The following is an 18,994-nucleotide window of genomic DNA, read 5'->3' as shown; positions in this document are numbered from 1 at the left end:
GATATGGGAGTTTCAGGATGATACCAGGGCCAATATGGAAAAGGGCATGTTATAATCTATAATTACAGTAAGGATATTTTTATTTAATGTAAGGATATCTTTATTTAATGTAAAAATATATTTGATTACAGTAAGGATATTTTTATTTAATGTAAGGATATCTTTATTTAATGTAAAAATATATTTGATTACAGTAAGGATATTTTTATTTAACGTAAGGATATCTTTATTTAATGTAAAAATATATTTGATTACAGTAAGGATATTTTTATTTAACGTAAGGATGTCTTTATTTAATGTAAAAATATATTTGATTACAGTAAGGATATTTTTATTTAACGTAAGGATATCTTTATTTAATGTAAAAATATATTTGATTACAGTAAGGATATTTTTATTTAACGTAAGGATATCTTTATTTATTGTAAAAATATATTTGATTACAGTAAGGATATTTTTATTTAACATAAGGATATCTTTATTTAATGTAAAAATATATTTGATTACAGTAAGGATATTTTTATTTACAATGGTAGTTTATCTAATTGATATAAAAATTTCTTTTATATTAGACAACAATTTCTTTATTTATTAACTGTAATGATATTTTTATTTACCTGAATGATATTTTTATTCCCCACCTATGGGCATTATGTTTTTTGGTCTGTGCGTCCGTTCTGCCTTCTGTTCATCTGTCCGTCTGGCAGTCTGTCCTGCTTCAGCTTAAAGTTTTTGGTCAAGGTAGTTTTTGATGAAGTTGAAGTCAAATCAACTTGAAACTTAGTACACATGTTCCCAATGATATGATCTTTCTAATTTTAAAATTAAATTAAATTGCTAAATTAGAGGTTTAGCCCCAATTTCACGGTCCACTGAACTCAGAAAATGATAGTGCGAGTGGGGCATCCGTGAACTATGGACACATTCTTGTAAACTACTGTACTACCATGGATATGCCAGTTTACCACAATTATATTTTTTATTTACCATGGTGATGTCATTATTTACAATTGTAGTTTCTCCATTTGTTGTAGTGATATAGTAATGTACTTATTTACTATGTAGATATCTTTATTTATATCCACAGAATATTCAGAGGTTATGTAGCAAGAAATATGTACAAAAAATTAATAAAAGAAGAACGAGAGACAATGGAAGACAAGAGAAAGGCCGCTATAGAAATACAGAGGTAATTAAAATAGAAGTTCTATGGGTTAAAAAAAAGTCTTTTATAAAATCCAATGAATCATGGACCTTTATAAAGCCAGTATCTTATTATTTCCCCCTCTGACCTGGAAATGAGACATGTTTAGCATATCTCAAAGTCTTGTTTTAACTTCTCTGGTAATTATGATATTAGATATAAAAATGACAACACTATGACACTGATGATGATGGCAAAGACGACAACGATGAGGAGGAGACAAACCATTTATTTATTTCATTAAAAGTTTGATTCATTTGAATATTGATTGTTGGAGTTTAAAGTCATTTTCAGCACACTTGGTTATGGCCACTAGTTTTTATTGGTGTAGAGAACCATATATATAAGTTGACACTTATGTTTTTATTGTAGAGAAATATATATATAAGTTGACACCTTTGTTTTTATTGGTGTAGAGAACCATATATATAAGTTGACACTTATGTTTATATTGGTGTAGAGAACCATATATATAAGTTGACACCTATGTTTTTATTGGTGTAGAGAACCATATATATAAGTTGACACCTATGTTTTTATTGGTGTAGAGAACCATATATATAAGTTGACACCTATGTTTTTATTGGTGTAGAGAACCATAAATATAAGTTGACACCTATGTTTTTATCATGTTTCAGAGTATACAGAGGACATTTGATACGCAAAACAAAGATACTCAACCGGCCACCTGTATCAAATGAATCATTAGAATGGGCAAGGGAGCTCAAAATTGTCCAAGCAGAAAAAGCTCAAAAACGACAAAACAAAATGGAGGCACTATCCAATTTGTAAGTTATCTTTTGTAAAAGTGTAGTTTATATTAGAGTTGCCATCTTCATATTCTTAATTAGGAAAAATTAAAGTTCAATGGAAAATAAGAAAGGTCCATTATAAATAGTTTATATTAAAGTTGCTGATATTAACTCAAAATATTATTTTTAAATGCCGAACTTATTGGAAATATTCTATGTGTATCAATCTGTGGTTTAAGAAGAAGTTGGTATTTTGAGGATAATACATAATTTTTTTGTTGATTGAGAGAAAGAAAAATGCACATTACTGTATTTTAATAATTTCAGTATTGTTTTAGCAGGCAAATATTTTTACATCATTGTATGTAGATTATTTTGATTTTTTGTTGATTTGAAAGCTGATTTTTGCACTTTACTTTACTATCCTTTAATTCTGATGTCAGAAAAACTATTTCCACAAAACTGTGATTATTTTTAATATTTTTATTTGACAGGGCTGACAGTTCCTATAGTAAAACATCTGCAATAATTAAATATGCTTAAATGTTTTAACAATATGTAAAATGTCTAAGATAGTTAATGCTCTGACAGAATGCTGTAAATAATTTAAACAAGACTTTGCTGTACATTTAATCATTTTAATATTCTCAACTCTTTGTGTTTTTCATGGCAGACCATGCATTTAGTGTTGGTATATATAAATTTACCCTTGTCTCTTCGTTCATTTGTCCATATATATAAATGTCCAAGTTTTCTCAGGACGTATATTTGAATCAATTTTCAGCAATCTTTAGTTATATATCAATGAAATATTACTAATACAGTCCATTTGTTTAGTATTACATGGTTTTGCAATTTTCAGGTCACCGTGACCTACATTTTATGTTGCAGTAACTAGGATCAATTTTATATGTAGACTTAAAGCCTAATGCAATATTTCATTAATGTTAAACCATCCAAATTTTCATGATAAATACAATTCATTCAGCATCATTTAGGTTGCTGTGGCCGAATTGTTTTTAAGTTTTAAAGGAGCCTCTTTATCTTACTGGGTCATCATCTTATTTCTTTAAAAATAGCTGTTTCTTATAACATAACTAAAAAAACATTGAGATAGCAACTGTAGTAATAATACCCAGTAATAAGTAAAAACAATAATTATAATTAAATTTCTAGGCAAATTACAAATCTGTGTATAATTAATGCTTGATGTCTTGTCATGTAGCATGGGGAATTGTTGTGTGATTTTAACTTTTTACTACTTACATTATCAACTTAGAGTTAATAACTCATGTTAAAATTTTAATAAAGATCTTATTTCATTAGCACCTAATGTTAAGATTTTGAAAGTGAATGGCTTGTCCAAGTGCAGAAGATTATGTAGAGAATAAGCAAATAAAATAATGATTTTTGTAATATTTCAACTCTGTAGTCATTTTATTGAAGTGAACATTATTTGGTCAATGGAACTTACATCCCGTGCTTGAAACTCTTAAAAGTCTTTCATATAGTACACAATGTCAACACTAGTGTTAAGGTTAGAATCTCAACCTTTAGGTCAAGGTAACACAACATTAGTAGTTCAACTTTACTGACCTTTGACCTGTGATGTTTTAATCTGTTTTTCTATTTTGAAGTACAGTGATTAACTAGAGGTGTCTGATTTGTTGATTGACTGATTAGATAAGCAGAGTAATATTGTGTCAAATCTATCAGTTACCTTATTTCTCCTGAATTTAAAGATAAATATATACAATAAAAAATACTGTTGTAGTTGGTATATTGTTAATTTCCTAACACTTCAGGGAATATCTGTCTTCTGTGACCAACTGTCAAGGTATATTGTTAATTTCCTAACACTTCAGGGAATATCTGTCTTCTGTGACCAACTGTCAAGGTATATTGTTAATTTCTTAACACTTCAGGGAATATCTGTCTTCTGTGACCAACTGTCAAGGTATATTGTTAATTTCCTAACACTTCAGGGAATATCTGTCTTCTGTGACCAATTGTCAAAGTATATTGTTAATTTCCTAACACTTCAGGGAATATCTGTCTTCTGTGACCAACTGTCAAAGTATATTGTTAATTTCTTAACACTTCAGCGAATATCTGTCTTCTGTGACCAACTGTCAAAGTATATTGTTAATTTCCTAACACTTCAGGGAATATCTGTCTTCTGTGACCAACTGTCAAGGTATATTGTTAATTTCCTAACACTTCAGGATATATCTGTCTTCTGTGACCAACTGTCAAAGTATATTGTTAATTTCCTAACACTTACAGGAATATCTGTCTTCTGTGACCAACTGTCAAGGTATATTGTTAATTTCCTAACACTTCAGGATATATCTGTCTTCTGTGACCAACTGTCAAAGTATATTGTTAATTTCCTAACACTTCAGGATATATCTGTCTTCTGTGACCAACTGTCAAGGTATATTGTTAATTTCCTAACACTTCAGGATATATCTGTCTTCTGTGACCAACTGTCAAGGTATATTGTTAATTTCCTAACACTTCAGGATATATCTGTCTTCTGTGACCAACTGTCAAGGTATATTGTTAATTTCCTAACAATTCAGAGAATATTTGTCTTATGTGACCATTCTTTGACAGTTGTTTCTAAAGACACTTTTTATATTACTGCATATATTTTTTAACTTGTGGTTCCAATAGCATCTCTTACTATGTCATTTTTCATTCATCTTTAAGGCAACTCTTGGTACAGATTTCATTTTATTTGACATGAACGAATGAAAATGAAAAATGTTGTTATTTTTAATTTAGTGTAGAAAATCTCTGAAATGAGTGAATATTTGTGAATAACATAGCTGGCTTTAACTGCTGCATTAACATATCACTAATAATACTTATATAGAAATACCCTGAATCATCAATCAAGTTCCTCCAAGCTGTCAACCATTGGACCTCACGTCGAGATATACCAGTAAGTACTATTTATCTTATTTACTTATATCTGTATGTATAAAATGAGATTTTTTTTTTGGATATGGCAATGAGACAACAACCTAACAACACAACACAAACAAAAAAAGACATCATGAGGTTGCCAAATGATCTTCAACAATAGACTAGTGTGTATAAACAATATGCAAAGCTCTAATAATATAAACGGTACCAATTTTATTGCACCAGATGCTCATTTCGACAATTAATATCTCTTCAGTGAAGCCTGATGCCAAAATATTTAAATCCAAAATCTAATACAAACGTTGAAGAGCTGATCAACCAAAAAAACCTAAAGTAAGGCCAAAATCGGACAAGGAATCAGAGCTTTGCATGAGGGAGATATATTCCTTAATTTGAATTGATTTCCAAAATTTTATAACAGTAGATTTCAATCAACACTATATCTGTAATTTCATGCCAGTACCAAAGTACTGGCTACTGGGTTGGTGATACCCTCGGGTACTAACAGTCCACCAGCAGAGGCAGAGGCCCAGTGGTAGTAATAATATAAACGGTACCAATTTTATTGCACCAGATGCACATTTCGACAATTCATAGATATAAGAAGATGTGGTATGAGTTCCAATGAGACAACTCTCCATCCAAGTCAAAATTTATAAAAGTAAACCATTATAGGTCAGAGTACAGTCTTCAACACGAAGCCTTGGCTCACACCGAACAGTAAGCTATAAAGGGCCCCAAAAATTACTTGTGTAAAACCATTGAAACGGGAAAACCAACGGTATAATCTATATAAAAAACGAGAAACACTTATGAACCACATCAACAAACGACACTACTGAACATCAGATTCTCTGACTTAGGACAGGTGCAAACAAATGAAGCGGGTTTAAACTTTTTAATGGTACCAAACCTTCACCCTTTTTCTGAAACAATAGTGTAACATCACAACATAGAAAGACACACTATAAAATATCAACTGAAATAGCTTAACTCAATCAAAGGACATATTAACACCAGTGAACATACACTGAACAAATAAATTTGACCTATGATACAATGTAAATACAAAATAAATAAACTAAGGGAAGAATAATAAAAGTAACATGTTATATCGGTATGAAATGTTAAACAATTTAAGAAAAACAATATGCTCGAACAAAAATATCAGCCATTTGCAATAACTTTAAACACAGGTAAATGAAAATAATTTTGTTGTTAGGTATACATGTACAGTTCCAATAGAGAAAGGAAATATTTTTACAAAATAAATAATTTTGATGTTCATAGTACGAAGTGAAACTTTATAGTTATACCAAACACTTATCAAAGCTGGTATATAGACCAGATATAACCCTGAATAACATTAAATAACAAAAAAAGCATTACAATTAGTATCAACAGGTCAAATAAACAAGAAAGTACGATTTGAGAGTACTCGCAGTTACTGACAGCTAGTTAAAAGCCAAAACAATTAATAATAAAAAATCATGCATCAGAGACTAAAATCAACTAAAACACATCCCAGGGATTTAGTTTTTAACGTCATGGACAGTCAAAGAAGACATGACTCATGTCTTTTCAGTGATGCTCTAAATTACCCTAAAGCATGAAAAGTAGCGAAAAAGACCAAAGATCTACCAGTGTTCTTGTTATTACTGTGAAATCTGTATATATTTAACCCTTTGAGATTTTGTTGGATAGGAGTTATTTAATATTAAAAGAATGTGCAGTATGAGTATGTAATAAATTGGAATAGTTTAGCTTTTTTGAAAAGTTATGGGGTTCTGAGCTTCCATAAATGAAACACTTGCCATTCTGAATCATCATCAATATTGCAGTTCTACATAGAATCTGACGGACTGTTCCGAGTATAAATTTACTTCCCGTCTCTGAGTTCTTTGTAAATAAAGGGTATTGTTACTGAGACTTAAGATAATTTTATATTTATTTATAGAATAGAGATAATTATATATTTTATTAACAGAATAGATATAATTTTATATTTTATTAACAGAATAGATATAATTATATATTTATATTTACAGAATATATCACCCTAAACTAACAGGACCAACAAAGAAGGAACTTTATGATGCAGCTACTTCAATTCAGAAAAATGTGCGACGGTTCTTAGTGCGATGTCGATTTGACAGGCTGTATAGAAAGGTAATGATTTATGAGACCAGGTTTTCTGTTTATAGGGATTTGGACTGGCACATTAACATGTGTAAGTGTTAAACTAGTTATGAGTTTTAGGTACAAGTAAAGCTGTACCTCATAATACCATTTTAAAGAATGCTCGCATTAATTGAAAGCAAGCTAAAAGTAGGATACTTTAACTTAATGCTTCATTCTAATATTTGTGGTTGTACTTCAATGTAGATTCAATTTAGTCATTTTAAAACAAATGCAGGTAGACAAAAACAAATTAAATTCGATCATAATTTCAGTATTAGTCTGTGAAAAGACAACCATCAAGTTTAGTCTTGTTTCAGGCTATCTTATAGTATTCCAAGAGGCAGAAAAATACTACACACAACATTTGAACAAAAACATTATAATTTTAACCTTTATCTTAAAGTCTATGTAGTCAAAAAGAGAGACTTGAAGGGCAATTCCTAAATTTGTTTGCTAAATAAATAAATAGTAATTATTACCAACAAGGCTAATTATGAAATGCAAAGTTTTGTTTTAATGGTGTTAATGGTTGGTGCAGTCTGGTGTAATGTTTAAATTTTTATTACTTTGTATTAATTTATCCTTTTGAATTAGTATATTGAGAAATCCAGGACTTTACATGTAATTATCTCCCTTTTCCCAAACTTTTAGATCTAACCATTCTTAAAGAATGTTAATCTGTATCAAATGCAGCAAACACAGTTATAATTTAATTCATTTGAAGAATATGTAATAGTTCTTTTTTCTTTGTTGTAGGCTGTTTGGTATGGGTCAACATGGCCAAAAATGGTCAAAGATTACAAGAATTCCCTGAAGAGATGTCAACATCGACATGGTGTAGATAGAGCCAAAACACCATTCACTATAGAGTATATGAATGATTATATGGAAGCTAGGAGAAGTATGTTAATAAGGGCTCTGACATGGTGTAGATAGAGCCAAAACACCATTCACTATAGAGTATATGAATGATTATATGGAATCTAGGAGAAGTATGTTAATAAGGGCTCTGACATGGTGTAGATAGAGCCAAAACACCATTCACTATAGAGTATATGAATGATTATATGGAATCTAGGAGAAGTATGTTAATAAGGGCTCTGCTGATAAATCGGTGGAAGGTCTTTAGTAATCAACTTGGTTATCCTTCAAAAATTGTTTCCACTTTCTATCATAAAGCCCCTTGGAGTTCATGATTATTCACCATTACTAGAATGTGTATAATGTGTATAATGTGTATAATGTGTATAATGTGTATAAAACCATACATTGAAAGTCAATGTCTAAAACTTTGTTCAACTTAGCCACCCCTGTGCACTTGTTCAAAAATTGTTTTCTTTCTAGCGTAAAACCCCTTCGCCCTCAGTGTGAAAACTTGGCAAGATTATTTAACACTTCTATGAGGTGTGTATCATGCACAATAGAAAGCCTTCATTGGAAATCTTGGTCAAATTTATTTTTTAACTTAACCACCCTTGTGCATATGTACTTAAATCTTTAAAACCCTTTGTAGTTAGAAAATGAAACATGACATTATTAATCATTATTACTAGAAGGTATTTCATGTACAAAATGTATATGACAGAAAACCTTACATTGTAGATCATGGTCAAGCGGTCAAAGATAACTGTACATTTTTTGGAATAATGTTGATTACTTCTAAAACTGCATCAAAATTTACCTATTTACATGCAGCTAGGCCTTTTTCCATCAATAAGGAAATATTTGGGGCCATTAAAATCAAACTGCTCAAAAGTCGAGTGAAACTAACCTATTAAACATTACACAATGTTTAGTAGATAGAACAATATAGAGTAACAAATAAAAATGGAATCTTAAAAGCAGATTGGATAAATGATATGGTACAGGGTTTACTGTATACAGAACAAAAATTACTCAATCATTCCGATTCCTTGGGTAGATATTGTGTACATTGTTAAAAGGTGTTACATTATCAGTGACAGATTTATTTTATAGTACCTAAAAGATAAAAAAAAGTATCAATGTTTAATCGTTGCTAAATAATGAATAATTATTATTAACTATTTTTAAGACTCATCTTCCATTGCAAGACACTTCATAGTATTTTTAAATGGTGTGAAAATATTTCTTAAGCAACTGTGTCATCATAATTATTATTTTGTTAAGGATATGAGAGTGTATTTGACAAGAAGGCCTTTGCTGGAGAAATGGAGTTTAGTGAATTGGATCAGTTTTTCAGGGAGAGCGATTTATACCCATCACAGTCAGAAATTGAGGAAGCTGTAGATGTGGTATTTCAAGGTGAATATTATTTATTCTTGGTTACATTTAGTCTTTATGATCATCTATAATACCAATTGAGGAGTAAAATTGAGAATGGAAATGGGGAATTTGTCAAAGAGACAACAACCCGACCATAGAGCAGACAACAGCCGAAGGCCACCAATGGGTCTTCAATGCAGCGAGAAACTCCCGCACCCGGAGGCGTCCTTCAGCTGGCCCTAAACAAATATGTATACTAGTTCAGTGATAATGGACGTCATACTAAACTCCAAATTATACACAAGAAACTTAAATTAAAAATGATACAAGACTAACAAAGGCCAGAGGCTCCTGACTTGGGACAGGCGCAATAATGCGTCGGTGTTAAACATGTTTTTTGAGATCTCAACCCTCCCCCTATACCTCTAGCCAATGTAGAAAAAACAAACGTACAACAGTACGCACATTAAAACTCAGTTTAAGAGAAGTCCGATTCCGATGTCAGAATAGGAAACAAAAGAAAATAAACAAAATGACAATAATACATAAATAACAACAGACTACTAGTAGTTACTGACATGCCAGCTCCAGACCTCAATTAAACTGATTGAAAGATTATGTCTTCATCATATGAATATCAGGCACAATCCCTCCTGTTAGGGGTTTAGTATTATACCGTCATAAAATATATGAGAAGAACATAACCCGTGTCATGCCAACAACTGGTTTTAGAATAAATATGTTTAATTCCGATGCAAAGACCCTATAAGTGAATCAATATTAAAGCCAAAATATGCAATCATTAATGACCTGACAACAGTATCGTAACTATATCCCTTCTTAATAAGTCTGTTTAAAGGTTTTGTTAGCTTTTGAGGTGAATACTGACATTTTTGTGCTGTGTAAAGAATATTACCATAAAAGATTGGATGTGAAATACCCTAACGTATAAGACATGTTTTGGAGTATCATCTCTCCAACTATCATATTAGATTAATCAGTACGATTCTGTAATCTGAATCGAGCATTCAAAGTGCAGTTTTTTTTCCTCACTCCTCATTATTTAGATTGGATTATCTCGGAAATAGTTTGGAAAAGAACATGAATTCAGAATGTCCTGCCCGTCACCTTAATCAGATTTATGTCAATACTTTGGTTTCCCATGTATGCACATGGAAAGTATAGATATGACCTAAAACCAAAAACACATCCAAATCTCCTGAAATGAAAATAAAATTGATCTTAAATTGAGTTGATAACAAACAGAATAAAGCAATAAGTGATTAAAATATTTCATGACTTCTTTCATGATCAGTCATGGTCTACTGACTTTGAAGTTTTTCCTTATTTAACATGTTTAAAAAGTTTGTTATTAGTACAGTTTAAGATGAACCACTAGTGGTAGCTCATTGATATTTTGTATGCAGTTGTAATAGCATTCACACATTGTGTATCCATGGAGATTATTTGGCCTTGCTCCTCAGTCATTGACTTTGAAAATTTTGCATAGTTTACATGTTAAAGTTTGTGATGAGGTCAGTTTAAGATGAATCCCTAATGGTAAGTCAGGGATATTGTATGCAGTTGTATTAGCATTTGCAGGTCTCATTTCTATAAAGATTATATTACCCTGCCCCCTGAATCATGGTCTGTTGACGTTGAAACTTTTGCATTTTACATGTGGAAGTTTTTGTTTTGGTCAGTTTTAAGGGAACCACTTATAATAAGTCAATGGTTTTTGTTATGCAATTGTATTACCATTGGCATTTCTCTTTTGACAGATATTTTATCTCCACCTTCAAATAGTTTAATGACTTAGAATGTCATGCATAGTTCACATGTTAAAGTATTGGCATTTTAATTTCAACGATTGTATTTTACCATCAAAATTACATACAGGTGAGACATATCTCTGTTTCAACAGTTTATTTACTAATTACTTTTCCTTAAACAAAAGGTTTCTTGGTGTTGTAGCAATTATAGTCACACTCAGTTGGGATAGTGTTATAGAAAGATATGTAAAAATTAACAAGTAAATATTCTTTATATTAATTGCTTGTTATAGTGTTTGTGGTATTTTACAGGACAAGCCTCATCAAAGAAAGGTTTACGTAAAAGTGACTTATTAGAACTAGTGTGGTATATCTATGTACCCAAAGCAGCAGGTTTACCTAATATGCGACAGTCAACCTGGTTAAACCCAATCATAGATGGGGTGGAGGCTCGTAAGCTGATAGGTAGGTATATCAATATATTGTATGAAGAACTGTTGATATTATATAGGTATGTACTACAGTGTATATATTTTATACAGAATAAGAAAGAAAAATCAACATTTTAAAACACAATAATACTAACTTAATACATATTTTTCACCATTAAGACACTTTAATATTCTGTTGATAATTGTTTTAAATATATTTGAAGAAGTTAACCATACATAATTCAATTATACACATATTTTGCTAAGTTAGCCATATGTAATTGAATTATACCCAGACTTTATATACTAATTAATGTTACTTTAACACAATTTTCTCATTATTTTTGGTTATTTAATTACAAGTTAAAACACTTGATGGTTTTTATACTTGCACATGCATTTCCAAACTTATACATATAATTGCCATATTGATGATAGTTTACACTGCTTTAAATGTATTTCCCAGTTAGGAATGAAAATTATAGGCTGGTTGTACTTGAGGCAATGTCCATATAAGATAATTGGAAGTAACCAATTTATTAAAAAAGAGCTTTTATTTGTGTTCTTCATCAAGACAGTTACTGAAAGTAGAGAGCTCATACCTTACAACAAAATCAATGTTCCCTGAAGTTCCCCCTCAAGTGGCTGTCTTCATGTTCTTAGATAACTAATATGTATGTCTTTGAAGAAACATATGCTTAAGTAATCAATTGATTGCATATAAAGTTTAGAGAAAGTCTTCCCACGCACTCTGTCATTTGTCTTTTGTTATTTTGTATCATTGGGTTGCTGTTCAGATATGTAATAGATTCACATGAGGCAACCATCTCAAGAAAACTAAGAAATGATCAATACATTAATTTGTTCTGGAAAAGTTCTTCTATTACTATCCTCAATCTTGATATTTAATGGAACATCTTCAATAATGAACTTAAGAAATCCATTATCCAATTGTATACTTATACCAACATTTCCTCACTTCTTACAATGCATACTTGTACACATATTCTCCATTGTTTGGTAATTCATATTTCTAGCCATATTTCACCCTTTTTGGCAATTTAAACTTGTACACCTTTTCCTCATCTTTTGATCATTTATATCTGTACACATATTACTCTGTTACCGTATTTTGTACTTATACACACAAATTGATATGGCAATTGATTGTGACTTTCTCGCACACAGACACTTATTCCCCCCTCCCTCCAGAAAAGTTACGTTTACATACATATTCCCCTTGTTACTGTATTTTATACTTTTGTATATATTTCTACACAATTGTGACTAATTTTAATGATTGTTTTTATTTAACACCAGCGGGCAAACCTAGTAAAAAGGGAGCCTTCACAAGTATGTTGCACTAGCATATGACCCTGTAGATATTATTTATATATCAGTTACCCATAGCTATTGTCCACATACCTAACATTATATATACATTTTTTACCCACAGCTTTTTCTATGCACCTAAAGTTATATCTTTTTTTTAACTGTAGCTTGATATAGATTAACTTATTTTGTTTAGATATATTTCTGCAGCTTTGAAAAGTTTCTGTAGTTGAATTTCACACCTTTTTAGATATATTTTAAACTTCATCTTTAAAAAAATACATCTGTATTAATAGCTCCAGTGTTGTAGAAGGGTGATATTGAAATCTCTATAAAATGCAATTTCATTAACATAATATCTATAAAATATTTTTATTTTATTATTTTATTAACAGTTAATCTCTCAAACTTTTGGGAAAGTATCTTTATCATGTTTATATGGATTTTCAAAATAATTGAAATGAATAAAACGTAATTTGGAAAAGTGTTTTCAAAATCTTTGAGACATTTTTTTAAATGACATTGATAGATAAGTTGCAGATCTATATTAGTTTGTGACAATTGAAAGAACTATTAATTATATCTGATTATAATTTGATATAGATATACATTGTGTAACATCATATTTAATTTTAGAGAACTATGTTTGCTTGATTAGTTAAACCATATTTCTGTTCAAAGGGAAATAACTCAAACTTATTCTATGAACCAGTAATGATAAAATAAGTATATGGATTCTGTTCAATTAATTTTAGTCATTAGTTGTCAAAATTTCTTTATAACTATTTTCTTTAAGTCATGTGTGTTATGAAGGTAGATGTCACAGTTGTTATGTGATATTTTATTTTTGTTGTGTGTGTTAATGTTTAATATTTACATGATCCTGTTTGGGGTTCAGATTTACAAATATCATTTTCATTATTAATTAGATAATAATCCATTTTAAATATTCGATCACAATCCAAATTCAGAGCTGTTTTAAGCTTAAATGTTTTGTCCAAACTTGCTCAACTGTTCAGGGTTCGACCTCTGCAGGAAAATCTGGTTTGCTGTCACTCGACAGCCTCTTGTTTCTGTATTTTACTGATAAATGGACTTACTTTTTAAAAATTTTTTATTTCTTTTTTTATTCTTTATTATACTGATAAATCGATTCACTTTTTACGGTCAATTTTACACTTTTACACTGACAGCAGCAATTGTAGACAAGACATAGGGTGTGGTGGAACCCTTAACAAATTTTTAGACCTGCCCAGCTTTGAGAATATTTTAAAAATTTATCATTTGTCATATTTTATGTGATGCATTTGTGAAACGTGTTGTTCTTAAGATTTTTACTCAATTATGTATTCAGGTATTGTCAAGGTACTAAGAAAAAAAATGAGGTTTTTGTGGGACTTTGTCAGCCGTAGGCATCTTTTTAAGTCACCAAAATAGTTAAACCAAAGATGGAATAAAGTATTAAACTTCAACCAGAGAGCAGCTTTTTAATCACATGTCCATTGCATTATTTATTTCTTTTAAATGTCTAATTATTTTCCAATTTGCTCAGTTTTGCACCAAAAGGTTCATGATTTGGGTTTTTGTTAGATGAGGGAAGTGTTTTAGGAGCAAAAAATATTGTATGATGGGGCTTACAGGGAATTCATTAACTTGTGAGATCCGAGAAATATTTATTTTTCTATTTTCTACAGGAAGTGAATTTGTGGAGAAAGCTCCATTAGAAGTTTGTGCAAAACTTGTTATTGACTCAAAGAGAGAGAGACGAGAAAAAGAGAAATTAGAAAACCTTAAACGTCAGGACGAAGATGCTGCCAAACTTAAGAAAGATCTCAGTCAGTTTCAATATGAGGAAGAGGATGAAAACGAAGGAATTAAAGGAGAACTGGCTAGAACTAGAGAGAGACTGTCCTCTACTAAGTCCAAGGATGATAGTCAGAATTAGCATTAGAATTTATTTAAGATTGTTAGGATTATGTGTACACATGACTTGAATGCTTTTTGGAATATCAGAATCAAGGTTACACATTACTTGCATTCCTTGAGGATTGTCAATATTATATGTATAAATGAATTTCATGCCTTTAGGATTGTCAGTATCATGTGCACACATTCTTGCATGCCAGGATTGTCAGAATCATGTGTACACATGACTTGCAAGCCTCTAACCTTTAGGATTGTCAGACTCATGCCTGCTTTTAGGACATTTTGAACATTTGTAATTTTAACACTTGTTTCCCTAAGCACATGCAAAACTTACAGACATGTAACTACTTTCTCACAAATTTATGCAATTTTTAACAATGTGGATTGCATGGTCAATTTTGTTATTTGATTTACAAATGAAGTTTTAATTCATTTTTATATTTATTTGTCTTAAGTGAAATGCAGGTTGGTGAGGAGTAGAAGTGTATTGATTCTAATCTGAAAGTTGGAAATTAAACAGAGCTATAAGTAATTCAATATATACTGGACAGGACATTAGAGAGATTAGGATTACAATGTGCCTTTGAGGTGTGCAAACTTCATTGTTAAATATCATAACTATTTATAGAATTGATCATATGATCATTTTTTTCAGAAAGCTTGAGTTTTCTAAGTCTTCATGTTTAGAATGTTTATTTATTTATAAGCCTAGTTAGACTGACACTTTCAGTTATTCATTTTTAGACATTTTATATATCATTCACATACATTTGTACATGTATTGTATAAAAAGTAAAATCACAAAAATACTGAACTCCGAGGAAAATTCAAAAAGGAAAGTCCCTTAACATATATTTCTTGCTTTATTTGAAATTTTATATATGCTTAATAAACTTTGGTTAGTTTGCCTAAACCTTTCTTTGTTTACATATATATATATATATTTCACCATTACTTTATGTTCTACTTTGCCACTGTATCCATGCCAGTTGCCAGTGTAATGTATCTAACCTTGGTGTATAAGTTAGAGATACAGCAAGTGTTGGCAGGGAGGCATAAAAGAAGTAATACTGTGTTCTGACATTGATTATATGCTCCTATGTGCATTGCTTCCTCTTCTACCTAATCAGGTGATGCGTTGTCTAGGGTGGATGCAGAGAGATGGGTCCTCTTAATATATCCTCAGATTAATTGTTCCCATCTTCCTCCATATTTTAAAACTTTTTGTCCTATTGTTACCTCTCCGCCTTATTTGACCACTGCCTCTCTACTGTAACAATCCTCCATCCATTATATCTTCTTTCAGCCTAGTTTGGATCCTGTTTTCCCCTTCATTTTGTGTTTGTGCTTATAGTTTGAAAAGCTTATAGATAGTTTCTTGTGCACAAGAGTCAGATAGCAATACTGTTTTATGGTTTATACCATGACATTAATTGAATGTTCCTTGTAAAATTTAATGACTTGTATAAATTGTAAATATTTTTACTTTTCTTGTCCAAAAGAAAAGAAACATGAACATATGGAATGATTGATTTGAGAAATATTGTAGTAAACACTAGTACATGTACAAACAGTATTGGTAACTACCAAGTGGCAAAAATCTTTTGTTTATAACAGAATAAGTTGTCTTTTAAATCTTACAGATTTTCTATCAATCTGTTGGCCTGTGTAAGGGAAAAAGAAGATACTAAGAGTTTTGAGGGGGTTGGAACAATACGAGGGAAACAAATTGGAATAAACCTTGTCATATGTGCAATAGCATGAATAAATGTAAATAGATCAATTTTATAGGTAAATTTGCAGAATATTACCACCCTATCCTTTTACCCTGTATCGTTTTTGTTATACGACCACAAAAAAATTTTTGTGGTCGTATATTGGTATGACGTTGGCGTCGTCGTCGTCCGAAGACACATTGGTTTTTCGCACTCTAACTTTAGTTTAAGTGAATGGATCTCTATGAAATTTTACCACAAGGTTCAGTACCACAAAAGGAAGGTTGGGATTAAATTTTGGGGGTTATGGTACCAACAGTTAAGGAATTAGGGGCCAAAAAGGGGCCAAAAATAAGCATTTTTGTAACTTCCAGACATAACTTGTGTGTTAGTGTATGGATCTCTCTGACATTGTACCACAAGGTTCCATATCACAAAGGGAATGCTGGGATTGATTTTGGGGGTAATTGCCTCAAAATTTTAGGAATAAGGGGCCAAAAAAGGGGCCAAAAACAAGCATTTTTCTAGTTTCATGACAATAACTTGTGTGTAAGTGTATGGATCTTTCTGAAATTGTACTACAAGGTTCCATATCACAAAGGGAAAGTTGGAATTGAGTTTGGGGGTAATTGCCCAAAACGTTTAGGAATTAGGGGTCAAAAGGGGGCCAAAAATAAATATTTTTCTAGTTTCCAGACAATAACTTGTGTTCAAATGTATGGATCTCTCTGAAATTGTACTGCAAGGCACCATACATTGTAACACAAAGGGAAGGCTGGGATTGAGTTTTGGGGTGATGAATCATAAGGGGGTTCAAAAAATTTGAGGGGGGATTTTTTTCCCCCTTTTTTTTCTTTAAAATTTTCCATTTTAAATTGGTTATTTCTGATTTATATATAAAAGCAAATAATAATGATATGGTTTGAATAGGTAAATTAAAAAATTTTAAGTTCTTAGACCACATTCATTCTGTGTCAGAGACCTATGCTGTGTCAAATATTTAATCACAATCCAAATTCAATGCTGTATCAAGCTTGAATGTTGTGTCCATACTTGCCCCAACTGTTCATGGTTCGACCTCTGCGGTCGTATCAAGCTGCGCCCAGCGGAGCATTTTATTTAACTAACCTTTCCCACATATCGTTCTTTTATATATTGTTAAGGTATATAACTTATTTCATTTGTCTTATTATATGTTATTGTTTATCATCTGTGATATAAAGGGAGCAAATATTTTTCCATGTTTTTATTTTAGATAATTTTATTTGTGATCTGTGATATTTCAAGGGTTTATTGTAATGTAATCGGCAATTGTTTAGACATGTTACTGCTGTTATATTGTTATGACTTTGTTAAAGTCTATGTAGATTCTATAAGTGTTATGTTGACAAAGTTAATACACTAGGACATTTAGTTGTAAGACATTACTGCTGATGTGAGCTATTAATGAGGGTAGGAATGGTGTCGAATGTCCCTTTCATTGCCACTGTTAGCATCAAATGAGCATAAAAAATGTATCCTGATTTATCAAGTGCTGCTTTGTTAGCATCAAAAGAAGAAGAAAAAAATCAACATTTATTTCAATCAATTTTTTACATTTTTCATGTGAGGTATCCCATTCCCACCCTCATCCATTACTTATATTTTTATTTAATTTATTCTATTTTATAATGTTTAGATCACAATTTACATAATTTTAGGGAAAAGTATTTCTTTTCTTTTTTTATTAATTCTTTAAGCACTGATTGAATATTTGACATTCTGATGTGTGAAAGTAAAATAAATATGATAGTTTGATAGTTCACATGGTATCTATCTTTAGAAACAATATTGTTGACAGTATTACCATTTGTAAATATTTGTTTATTTTGTTTTTCTGCTGATAATAAAGCCAAGCTGTGATGTCATTATCTTTTGTTTTATGTAAGTGGAATGGTGGATTACTGTTGTATGGATCCTATACTTTGATTCTCAAGCTGTAGATGTGTTATTGCCCTGTGGTTATGCCTTTGTTCTTCGTGTTGCTAGGGCACTTTACAGTCTTTACATATTGATAGAATAGCTCATTCCGAATGGGGACTCTTTAAAAGCTGTCCAAATTTTTCTTTAAATTTTCCTAATTGTGTTATCTGTTGTCATAGCCTTGATGAGGTTGGTAGGATGGCAGGGTTAATATGACATCTTTCTGGAAGTGAACAACAAAATCATAAAACTAATGGTTGAGGAGTACAAAGAGGCTTGATATAAAATCACAATCTGTTGTATACTGGTAGCAAGGACAGTAGACATGTTTGTTTGAAACAAATTGAAGGCATAGTTCTTCAGGTTAATGGTATTCCAGACTAAATGATATTGTGCATCTCTTACTTTCTATTCTAAATCGTTCCTATGATGGTCATTTGATGAGAATTTTCCAAAACTAGCCATTAAAATATGAACATCGATTTTATTCCCCATGTTGGGAAAGAGATGCGAAAGATACCAAAGGGATCATCAAACTCTC

General features: G+C 31.0%; 1 protein-coding gene and 1 long non-coding RNA gene across 14 annotated transcripts in view; both read left to right on the top strand.

Annotated features, from left to right (window-relative positions):
• Window positions 1-18,398, top strand: part of LOC127726199 (uncharacterized) — an 88,941-nt gene extending 70,543 nt beyond the window's left edge. For 10 of the 12 annotated variants that reach the window (XM_052233484.1, XM_052233491.1, XM_052233490.1 and 7 more), the window contains 9 exons: window positions 1,088-1,189; window positions 1,843-1,992; window positions 4,838-4,906; window positions 6,939-7,059; window positions 7,828-7,972; window positions 9,220-9,354; window positions 11,400-11,552; window positions 12,839-12,871; window positions 14,545-18,398. In XM_052233484.1, coding sequence (XP_052089444.1) covers window positions 1,088-1,189; window positions 1,843-1,992; window positions 4,838-4,906; window positions 6,939-7,059; window positions 7,828-7,972; window positions 9,220-9,354; window positions 11,400-11,552; window positions 12,839-12,871; window positions 14,545-14,795 — 1,159 coding nt within the window. In that variant the 3' untranslated portion in view covers window positions 14,796-18,398. Of the gene's footprint in view, window positions 1-1,087; window positions 1,190-1,842; window positions 1,993-2,450; window positions 3,259-4,837; window positions 4,907-6,938; window positions 7,060-7,827; window positions 7,973-9,219; window positions 9,355-11,399; window positions 11,553-12,838; window positions 12,872-14,544 lie in introns of those variants that run through there. The other 2 variants (XM_052233487.1, XM_052233492.1) reach the window with 2 other exon arrangements.
• LOC127726204 (uncharacterized) lies at window positions 3,292-4,525 on the top strand. Of its 2 annotated transcripts, none has more exons than XR_007993403.1 (3): window positions 3,292-4,033; window positions 4,154-4,213; window positions 4,394-4,525. It is a non-coding gene; the product is annotated as an uncharacterized LOC127726204 (long non-coding RNA). The 2 variants fall into 2 exon arrangements; XR_007993402.1 differs by having other exon boundaries at window positions 4,274-4,507.
• Window positions 18,399-18,994: the final 596 nt, after the last annotated feature.

This window comes from Mytilus californianus, unplaced genomic scaffold (assembly GCF_021869535.1).
Source record: "Mytilus californianus isolate M0D057914Y unplaced genomic scaffold, xbMytCali1.0.p SCAF_17, whole genome shotgun sequence".
In the NCBI taxonomy this organism is placed as follows: domain Eukaryota; kingdom Metazoa; phylum Mollusca; class Bivalvia; order Mytilida; family Mytilidae; genus Mytilus; species Mytilus californianus.
The sequence above is the reverse complement of the archived record's forward strand: the minus strand, read 5'-3'. Positions and strand labels throughout refer to the sequence as shown.